At 38.8% G+C, this 11,423-nt stretch overlaps 1 protein-coding gene across 1 annotated transcript in view; it reads left to right on the forward strand.

Moving 5' to 3' along the window:
* Positions 1-4,830, forward strand: part of st3gal2 (ST3 beta-galactoside alpha-2,3-sialyltransferase 2) — a 69,443-nt gene extending 64,613 nt beyond the window's left edge. The window contains exons 7-8 of the mRNA XM_036126062.1: positions 1,358-1,477; positions 1,565-4,830. Coding sequence (XP_035981955.1) covers positions 1,358-1,477; positions 1,565-1,738 — 294 coding nt within the window. The 3' untranslated portion in view covers positions 1,739-4,830. The remainder of the gene's footprint in view (positions 1-1,357; positions 1,478-1,564) is intronic.
* Positions 4,831-11,423: the final 6,593 nt, after the last annotated feature.

Genomic DNA, 11,423 nt, shown 5'->3' on the forward strand with positions numbered 1-11,423 from the left:
TTTCATCGGAAACTCGGAATAAGGAATACAAATCAAGCGGTTTGATTATTATTTTTAAAACAAAATGTTAAGTTGAAGTCTGCTACATTATTTGTTGTCAAAAACATATGAAAGAAATCAAAATTTGGTTTAAATTTGGGTTCTTTCCATATTTAAAATAAAAAAGTAAGAGTACGACCCGTATCTCTCTCTCATGAACTGATTAATGGAGCCTATAGAGGCAACTGAGGTAAATAGAGGATAACTCATTTTACATGTATAGCAATTGTAAGAATAATGTGTATGGGAAAGAAAAAGTTTAGCTTTAAACTTGTGTGATGCTCCTTTAAAGCTACACTTGCCTCTTAACGTCTTATAAACAGGGACACAGCAGCACCAGTGTTGACCCATAGTTTAGTCTGTGAGCAGAGAAGAACAGCCCACAAGCCTGCAGCTCCAGAATGACGTCACAATAACAAAAGGCTGCCTTATTTCATGCATCAATGAGTGAATTTACCTGTTGGTCCCATAAAAATGATGAAAACCGGGCATCTTAATTAATCTATAAATTCCCAGACAAAACGTGAAAAATGGAAATGTCTGGATGTTTGGTCGACGTACTTAGACCAACTTATCCCAGTTTATTTGTTCATATTCTGCCGTACTTAAACCTTTAGCTTTTATTACGTTAGTTTAATTACTTTAGACTTTTTAAGTTTATTTTAGATTACTAGGTTCCTTTTGATTTTCTTTTAGGATGTCAGCTTAGTTTCTGCTGGTGTCTTTACTTATCTTTACTTAGCCTATTTTAGCTTCGTTTTCCTCGGCTTTGGTTATCTTAAATTAGCTTGGCTTGATTTTGTTTAACCTTCTAAATCTTACCGTAGCTTAAACTAACTTATTTTGGCCTGTTTTATCATTGTAGAGCATACCTAACCTGCCTTGCCATATTATATGATTGCTTAGCTAGTTTAGCCTTCCTATGCTTACTTTAGTTCGTTATTTGGTGTATAATATCTTAGCACCGTTCATCTTAGTTCAGCATGTCTTGAGTTTGCTTGCCTTTGTTTAATTTCAATTTGCTAGTTTAATCTCAGTTTATCCTATCTTCCATTAGCTTTGTTTACCCAACCTTAGCCTACTTTTAGACATTTTATATAACGTTAAAATTCCACCCATACTACCTATTGCATTTTGTCTTTATAAAACAACTAATTATTACATATATATAGTTTATATGGTAACTTAATCTAGCCAGTCAACAGTTCATGGTCTGGATCACATGAAGATAAAGAGATAAAAAAAATGATTATTGGATCGGGGCTTTCTCACAGAACTTTAACCACATTTAAGTATTATCTCTGTGTACACCCTTCAGGTTCAGATCTTCAACCCAGCCTTCTTCAAATACATCCATGACAACTGGACCAAACATCACGGGCGATACCCATCCACCGGCATGCTGGTCCTTTTCTTCGCTCTTCACGTCTGTGACGAGGTCAGTTCCTCTCCTTACTGAAAAACCCTCGCATCACTTTCATCCGGGATCAACCTTTACCACATTGATCCTCACGTTCCCTTCCAGGTGAACGTGTTTGGCTTTGGGGCCGACAGCCGAGGAAACTGGCACCACTACTGGGAGCAGAACCGATACTCTGGAGAATTCAGGAAGACGGGCGTCCACGACGCAGACTACGAAGCTCAGATCATCCAGCAGCTGGCCAAGGCCGGAAAAATCACAGTATTCCCTGGGAAATGACCCGGAAAGTCGATCTGATCACAAATGGACCCCGGCTTGGATTCAAGCTGGAATAGAAGCTAACATTTTTTCTGATGGGGCTCGTCACGTGAGGTGAAGTAGGATCAAGAGAACATTTTTCCTTTTTGGGAGCCGAGCCTCCACTCGGACTGTGAAGTGAAATGCTTCACCGTTATTGGTCTGATGTAGGGCTGAACAATGAGGAAAGCTGGAAATTATGGCTGAACAGCTGGACCACTCAGAAAAAACTGCATCAGCTTTATTAAGAGAGATGCAGAAATCATCTCTGCCAGTTCAGTAAACTCCAAATGTTCATCCATGGAGGAATATTTAATCCTTGATTACTGACAAATTGTCCTTCACACCCATTCTTCATGTCAGAAGCTGTTGTGTGACTTAAATATCCAGCCATGTGGGAATATTTCGCTGACAAAGAGCTGTCCTTTAGAAACAACATCCTGCTTTGATTTGCCTTAAATTCTCTTTGAGGTTAAACATACCCCGACTCTGCCAGGGTTGGTATTGGAGGTCTCTCCCAGGAAACGAGGGCTCGTTAAGCAGGCCTGTGATAAGTGTGGATTATCAGATAAAACTCCGGAAACATGAACATTTCAGCCTTTCGACAAGTCTGACTCCAGAGAGGAGAGCCTCAGATTAAACGTCAGTAAAGTTTTCATCAGACATCATGGTTGGATAGAGGTGGGCTGCATTCTGAACGGGTCCGTCAGGGTTTCATTTGGGTGAACAGCAGCCGCTACTCAAACGCTGCTTCCATGTTGGTCATGTGACCTGCAACCTGGACTGTGAGGAGCGTTTCAGACCATGGTCCCACGAGACTGGTGGGAGAAAAACCCCTCGCCTTCATTTACCACTCGACCCGATCCTGGCTCGGCCAAATATGACTTCAGCTCAGTCTGGAGGAGGCGGAGCCGGCCTACGCCTTAGCCTTCACCTCTGATGGCGACATTTTCAGAGTGTGCCGCTTCGCTTTCGCTTTGATTCTTAGATTTTTGCTCAAACTGCATTTTATTTCCTTTGCTGCCATCCTCATTCTGTACGTTACCCATCAAGATGAAGAAAAAAAAATGAGAATCAAAGTGATAAGCGCTGCAGAATGGTGTTTTCTTGATTGTTTTTTTTTTTTTTTTTTTTTTTTTTTGCTTTAAATAAAAGGATCCTGAGAGAGGAAGAAGCTATTTTAAAAGCAACAAAAGGAGTGTTTTTGGTTTTGGAAGTGGCAGAAATTCCATCAAAAACATACAAATCTTTGAACAAAACACTTGTTCCTACGACAGGCTTCGTTAAATTTTGTGTTTTTTAATCACACAAGTTTCAAGTCACGAAAAACAAACAAAATAGCTATGATGACCTGAGTTCATACAGGAACTTGTTTTAACGTGATGCTTTCATGAATGAAAAAAAGATACTTACACCAACCCGGTCGTTTGTGAAAAAGTAATTGCCCTCTGAACCCAGAACTTGGTCGTGACACCCTTGGTGGCAACAACGGTCATCAAGCACTTGCAGCAACTGGTAATTGGGCTTTGGCCTTGTTGTGGAGGCATTTTGAACCTCTCTTCTTCACAAAAGTGTTTTAATTCAGCCACGCTGGAGTGTTTTCAAGCAAGTAAAGTAGTATTAAAACATTTTTCTTTAGTTAACGTCAGATGGGCACTTTGTGCCGCTTCTGGGCAGCCGTGGTTTGGGCCTTTAAAGCTGCTGTTTTTTACTGTATTTTTTTTATTTATTTTTTTTGTTTAATTTTGAGTCATAACCTTTGGTCTTAGCTGAAGCAAATGGGGTCTGCAATGCTTAGATGTTGTTCTGGCTTGTTTTGTGAACTCTTTGAGTAATTTTGGTTGGCCAGGCACTCCTCTGGATGTTTTATCGCTGCTGCAGGTATTTTCTGTTGGATATTGAGTCTCACTGTGAATAACTAGATTCCTAAAGCCTTAGAAATGGCTTTAAAACCCTTCTTGGACAGTTCAGTCAGTGACGTTGTTTCTCATCTTCTTGAATTTCCTTAAAATGGGGCATGTTGCTATCAAGATCTTTTTGCCTTCATAATGTTGCCATAAGACTTTTATTTTCATTGATATCTTGATTCTAAAAGTCTGGCAGTAATAATAGGACTCGGGTAGCTTTTGTCATTTAACAAATGATTTAGAAAATTGCCTGCATTAACTCATGTCTTTGTCTGACACTAAAATGCATTTTAGTTCTCTGAAACATTTAACTGTGGCAAAAAAAAAAATAGAGACATCTGTAATGAGGGTAAATACTTTTTCACAACACTTTACAGTTTCAGAAAAAGCAAAAAACGTAACAATTTAGAAAATGTAGCCTCCACTTCCAAGACCCCTCCAAAATATCTCATTTTGGCCAGAAAGAGGAGTGAAACCTCGCAGAGAGTCCTTTCTATCTGTGTTGAAGAAGCAGAACTATGAAACTCCATGTGTTTGTGACTGAAATGTGAGCGATTTAACTTTGTATTATCATGTTTTTTGGGTTTCTGTTCTAGCATTGAGCAAGTAATTTCAGGTGGTATCACATGCACACAGATATATAAAGGCTGCCATGTTATGTTGTATTTTTACTGAAACTCAGTGTTCTGCTGGTGTTTTTCTTCCATGCCAGGTTTTCTTGGAAGCTTCCTTGCTGAGCTGGGCTCATTTTAACACAACTGAATCCCATCATACTGTTTGTGTTTTCGGTTTCTGTGTCTGTCACATGCTTTCGTGCCTTGTCTGGCTGCAGGACGACTCTCGCCTGCAGCTACTTCATCAGCAACGCACACGTGCAACCTTTGTGTTTTTGCTCGTCTCACACATTCACATTTCAAGCTGAGAGCTGTGCCTTCTGAGCTGAACATTTACACACAAACTCGCCACATGACAACACACTCTGCCTTCTACTTTCTGCTTTGTGCACTTGTTGTTTCTACTAATGGACATGATGTGAACTCAATGTGGTGAATTCATATGACAGTATGTACAAAATCTCCAGATTCTGTCTTCTTTTCCGTTGTTTTCCTTCTAGGCAGCCAGACTTTCCTTTAATCTCTTAAAGTATTAAAGATTTCTGAGCACTTCTCCGGGCTTTAAATGCAGTTTCTGGTCCTTTGGTTAGGGTTTCTCACACCTAAAAAGACTTCTGAACCAAGTGATGAATGTGTTGTATTGACATTGGATCTTTAGACTCTTTGTTACCAGCAGCCTGTCACATAAACACAGTAATTCAAATTTCTCTTACTAAATCCATCACAAATACCACAGTTTGACACACACCACCAACAAGGTGATTTTGAAAAAACTTAAATCTTCATATGCACTTTGAAGCAGTCTGAACTGGACTGAAATAGGTGGGGGAGAATCTTTAAGTCTAGAAAAGTCCCCCAACATAAGCAAAAAAAAATAAATTATTCAATTTGTGTTAGTCTTATTTTACTTGTTAATAACAAATATATATTGTTTTAGGTCATTCTGAAATGCTCATTCATGGCCAAAAAGCAAACAAGAATGAAAACAAAAACGATTGAACCTTCCTAAAAGTATTTCATCTTATTTTAGCTTAGTTCTCCAGTTAGACTTACATTATCTAAACTGGGTATATCCAAGATTATCTCATGTTAGTTCAGCCTATCTTTGCTTAGTTTACCTATACTTAGGTTTAGCTTAGTTTTGTTTAGCCCACTCATGCTAAGGCTAAGCTAAGCTTACCAAAGCGTAATGCTCTTTAGTTTAGCTTATGCTGCGTTTCATTTGCCTCGGAACTCAAAACTAACAAGTTCCAGATTTTGTCATCTCTGCATTTTTGAGTCTATTACCCTCTTGTCAGACAGTAGGAAAAAACATGGATGCTCGCCCAAAGCCATTGTTAAATGTACAAATATAGCCAACCTGAGACTCAGAACGTGCTTTAAAGTCACATTTTATTGCTAAATCTTTGTCTTTTTCTAAACTGTTTGATTGAACGTGAAACATACAACAATAGGTGGCGATATATGGTTACTGCTGTTAAAACAATAGGAATAACCGTGTTCTATGTGGTGTTTTGTGCATAGAAACAGCGCTGAAACATCCCTTTTTTGAATACTGAAAAGTATTACATCTGCGACTGACAAACTGCTAATATTAGACATTTTACTCAATGTTGCTGCTATTAAGAGCTATCATGAATGGGGAAGTCGGGTATGACAGTGTTGCACAGAATTTCTGATTTGCATTTCCAATTTAGAGCTGTTTGAGTTGACATTTCTAACTCGGAGGTCAGAAATTCAGACTACCGAGGACAAATGGAACATACTACTAGCATGCTAATGCTTAACCTTAGCTTAGGTCAGCTTAGCCCAACTATGTTTATTTTGGCTAAGCTAAGCCTGCCTAAACTCAACTCACTTTGACTTAGCTTAGCCTGTCTATGCTTACCTTTTCTTTATTTAGATTAGGTTAGCTTAGTTTCACTTGGTGCACACATGCTTAGATTGGTGTGCTTACATGAGCGTAGCCCAGTGCAGTTTAAGCTTACCTTGCCTACAGTTATCTTAGATTAACTTAGTCACCCAATCCTTATATTAGCCAAAACTGTGCCTATCTAAACTCAGGCAAGCTTTTGTTTTGCTTTGTTTAGCTAAAGATGCTTACCTTAGATCAACTTAGCTTGGTTTAGCTTAACCCACCTATGCCTAAATACTGTGGCAATTGGTTAGCTTGTTTTCACCTAGCTTGTTTTAGCCTACCTACGTATGCATATATTGATTAAGAAGAGTCAAGCTAAGCCTAATCTCACTTTATTTTAGCTGAGCTTGATTAGTATAGCCTACTTATGCTTTCTTAGCTAAGGTTAGCCTGGCTTGGCCTGTTTTATCTTAGCCTGGTTAGCCTGATTATGCTTATGGTGTGTTCCTCTTGCATCGGAGGTCGGGACAAACGAGTTGCAGACCACGTCATCTACGCCTTTTTGCATTCCAATTTCCCTCCTGTTGGACAGTAGGAAAAAACATGGATGCTGTCACTGGTATTAAAACAATAACAATGACAACAACGCTGTTCTAGGCGGTAATTTGTGCAAATAAACAGCAGAAACATCTTGTCTGATGAACACTAAAAGGTAGCATCTATACGATTTAATAAATGTCACATAAACAATAGAGAACTGCTACAAACAGGCAAAGTATGAGGTTTTACTCTATATGGCTGCGAGAACCTTCCTGTTCAATGACTTTCCGACTCGTAATACCAACTTTAGGGGCCGTTCCACATACATTTTCCGACCTGGAGGTCGAGAATTCTGACCACCAACGACAAATGGAATTACTATAAGACTGGCAAAGCTGATCTGACCTAATGATGCGTTCCTTTTGCCACGTAGGTCGTAACTAACGAGTTGCAGATTGCATCATCTCCGCCTTTTTGTGTTCCAGTTTCCCTCCTGTTGGACAGTAGGAAAAAACATGGATGCTTTCACTGGTATTAAAACAATAACAATGACAACAACGCTGTTCTAGGCGGTATTTTGTGCCTCCATACTAATAGAGAACTACTACAAACAGAGTATGGTTTTACTCAATGCTGCTGCAAGTAGAGGCCAGAGTTTCCGACTTGTAATACCGACTTGAGGGGCCATTCCAGTTAAATAGTCCGACCCGGAGGTCGAGAAATGCGACTACCGAGGACAAATAGAACGCACTGTAGCTTTGTTAAATCTTTCTAAACTCACCTTATCATAATTCTAAGATCACTGTATTAGTGCATTGTCATGGTCAACGACAAGACTGGACTGAAACACTGTATAAAAGCAGCCATAACCCTTATTAAAAAAATACCCTGTACACTTCGAGAGACTGGAGAATTATTGTTCAGAGCCAATTTTGAAAGACTGAAAGAAAGCAATCAAAGAAAGGAAATCAAATCAAGGTGTGAATCAGTTTTTTTTTTTTTTTTTAGCGGGGCTCTATGGGATTGGCTTTGAAGTCACGAAGGAGATGCAGTATTGTAAGTTACTGGGACTGAGACCGTTTTATTTCTGTGCAGTAGGACATCAAATTAAAATGGAAACATTACTCTGAACTCAGTGTTTACTCTCCCTCTCAGCTTCATAATGAAAGTGGTAATTATTTAGCATCTATGACCTTCATGCAGACATTATGAACATAACTCGTTGTCTGCATTTCTGCTGCCTGAAGTGCAAAGGAAACATCTTCAGGGTAAAATGCTGCTTCTTATCAGCTTTAGCTCAGAACCTGCTGATCAGATGGAGGAGGAGAGCAGGAGAGTCCCTTCAGTCCAAATGAGGCTTCTCCCTCCCATCAACAGTACGTGGCACAGATCTGATTCTTTCACACAGACAACCTAAAGTAGGTCTTCCCTCCTGCTGTTGACCCACATTTTTATCCTGCAGAAGAGATTCTTCCAGCTCAGAAGAATCGTGCAGATGACTGTAAGCTGTGCCACTTCCTGCAGTTAGGGTCGACTATATTTAAACTTACTGGACTGATTAATTTCAGTTTCTGTATGAAAATCCTCTTTGTCCTCACTGTCAGTAAAACCCAGCACTACGATATGTTCAGAGTTATTTTTACTCTGCCTTGTCTGGCACATTATGTTCCAAAGGGGGTGTCACAAATCGCCTCAGAGTCTGAAATTTCCATTTTCCAGAGCAGAAAGAAAAGCTCTTTGAAGGTCATTAAGATTTATTTTAAGAGTGATGTGTGTGGAAGGTGAGTGTTGGGAGGCACCTGTTCAGTGAGGGTAGAGATTATTTTCTTTTCAGCCAAAATTGCAATCTTTAACAAGTTAAAAGGTCATATTTTATTTCCCCTGTAGACAGGATACATTATTTTGATTTGGTTTTCCCATAGAGAGCAAGTATCTGTACAGAAAGAACATTATCTGTGCTGTAAACAAACCTGAAATAGTTCAGTAACATTCACTCAGCTGGGATTATTTCCCTTACAGCTGCAGCAAATGTGAGCGTCTGTATAAATCTGTAATGATGCAGGGAAGATTACCGGGTCTTTTCCCTACCCTGCCTCTGTTACGCTCTGAACTCAGTCAGGTAGCAACCGCTCCTGAATTAGGACCCTGTATCATCAGCATCTCATCCTACCTGTAACCTCTTAAGCCCGATGGTCTATTTTCCAAAAAATGCATACTTTATAGGGGCAACATGTTGGAAACATCAGCACTCATGTATTAACCACTGGAACATGTTTAGGACATGTGAGTCTGTTTTTTTTTTTCTGCTGTTGAACAAATAAAAGCTTCATAAAACTCAACTGAACTCTTGGGGCATTTCTGTTATCTTTTATCATTCTGTGTTTTCACTCTTTAATGTAAATATTTCCAGAGTTCTCAGTCCTTTACAGTCATTTTTAACCATGAAATACTAAAGTCTAGAATGGCAGAATGTATACAATGGGTAAGTTTTAAGTTTGAAACCAAGGACTCAAGAACAGAGACGCAAGGACACAAGGAAAGATGTCATTCAATAAGGAAGGAAGGACACAAGGGACATAGAAAAAGAAAGAACAGAAAGTACGGAGAACATTAAACAAGGAGGGGAGAGGAATAAGAGATGAAAGAACAAAGGACAAGGATTGAAGGAAAGAAGGAATTTAACAAGGACAAAGGGACACAAGGGAGGAAGGAAACAAGGATGGGAAAAAAGATAGGAACTGTCACCCTATGTAACAGCGTGAAGGAAAAAAAGAAATAAACGTCTGAAAAATACTAATACTTCTCCATACTTATGGAGCTTGATTACTAAGGGCTTTATACATGAGAAGAATTTTAAATTATATTCTTGTTTTAACAGGAAGCCAAAATTAGAGAAATATGATCTCTCTTGTTGATTTTCATCAGAACTCTTGCTGCAGCATTTTGGCTTTGAACTGCATTTTGTGGACTTCCTGATAGTAAAGAATTACAATAGTCCAGTGAAGTAACAAATGCATGGACTAGTTTTTCAGCATCACTCCTGGACAGAATGTTTCTAATTTTGGCGATATTCCTGAGGTGAAAAAAGGAAACTCTGGAAACCTGTTTAATATGGGATTTAAATGACATGTCTTGCTCAAAAATAAGACATGCCTATAGTCAAAGTAATTGATTGGATTCATCAGGATTAATGGATAAATATAGCTGGTGTGTCATCAGTATAACAGTGGAAATTAATCCCATGCTGTCTGATAATTTTACCAATTGGAACTAGGCAGATAAGAAACCAGCCTAATGCTTTCCCCTTAATCCCTAACGTATATTTGTCTTTCTAGGAGAATATTGTGATTAACTGTATCAAACGCTGCACTGAGATCTAACAGAACAAGTATAGACAAAAGTCTGTTATCTGAGGCCATGAAAATATCATTAGTGACCTTCACCAGAGCTGTTTCGGTATTATGAGCTCTGATGCCTGACACTCTTCATATGGGTCATTCCTTTGTAAATGTTCCCAGACTTGATTAGCAACAACTTTCTCAGGAATTTTAGATAGGAAAAGAAGATTAGATATAGGTCTATAATTTATTAAGTCATCTTGATCAAGTGAGGGTTTCTTAAAGGAGCAATGAACGTCATTGTTTTACATAGAAAGATCTAGAAAAAAATATAGGTATCTGACAAAGTAAATGTAATATTACAGATGGACTATATTCTGATGTCACACCGCATCTCTCTATGTCGTCCTTCAGTCTCTTGTTTACATAGCCGAGCCGGCCGTGTATGCGTGTATGTGCACGGGTATGTGAACAGCTGCCACTCACTGCATAGCCCCTCCCTGCCCTAAAATGCCACCGTCAGAGCAGTGAAGCGCCGGAGCAACATAGCTGGAGCACCCCCAGCAGATCAAAATGTTCTCTTGCTAACAGTGTTATAAAGTTACGAGTTACTCACTTCTTCACCAGAAATGTTCCTTTTTTGCTTTTTGGAAATTTCTGGGTTGTTTTAATGTTGATGTGAGAAAATAATTAATTCACACATTAATAACACACAATGAGTTCCCAAACGTGAAGTGCAGCAACAAAGAATGTTTTAAATGTGCTTACGTGTTAGAAACAGAGATGTAACAACAAAGAGATTTAAGATAAAATCCTGAGTTTGGAACACCAAACCACAATCCACACCGCACAACGTAGCAACAGAACATGTTGTGTTCATCAGTCTGTTTGTAATTAATCTATATATTGTGTTTTACTCAGTGGTAACTTAGTGAAATAAGTGGACTTTACGATACTCTAATTTATTGAATATGACTATATGCTTTCTGTCCTGGGAACACCTTAGGATCCGACAATGAACCTCCAAATTCTGAAACCTCCTACAAAAGAAGCATCTTGGCAAGAGTTTGTCAGATAACAGGAAAAAAAACCCACAATGTCTAATGACTTAAATAAATGAAAAATATAAAAATTTCTAGTGTGGAAAAGTCTTGAATTAGAAACAGAAATCCTGAGATAATAGTCTTAACTGTGGCTCATTGATGTTAGTTTAATAAATTACATACTGTTTGCCGTTTAATCTTAGATTTCTGCATCTTACATCTGGATCAGAAGATGCTGATGGCTCATTAGCTGCGGTCCATCTCATTAAAGTTCAAACAGCCACTGAAGTGATTTATTTTGCTCGCTGATCCACATCGAACGATTTCGGACCGACCGACCTTTAACTGAGATCAGAATAATGAATCT

The sequence above is a fragment of the Fundulus heteroclitus genome, chromosome 2 (genome assembly GCF_011125445.2).
Source record: "Fundulus heteroclitus isolate FHET01 chromosome 2, MU-UCD_Fhet_4.1, whole genome shotgun sequence".
In the NCBI taxonomy this organism is placed as follows: Eukaryota; Metazoa; Chordata; class Actinopteri; order Cyprinodontiformes; family Fundulidae; genus Fundulus; species Fundulus heteroclitus.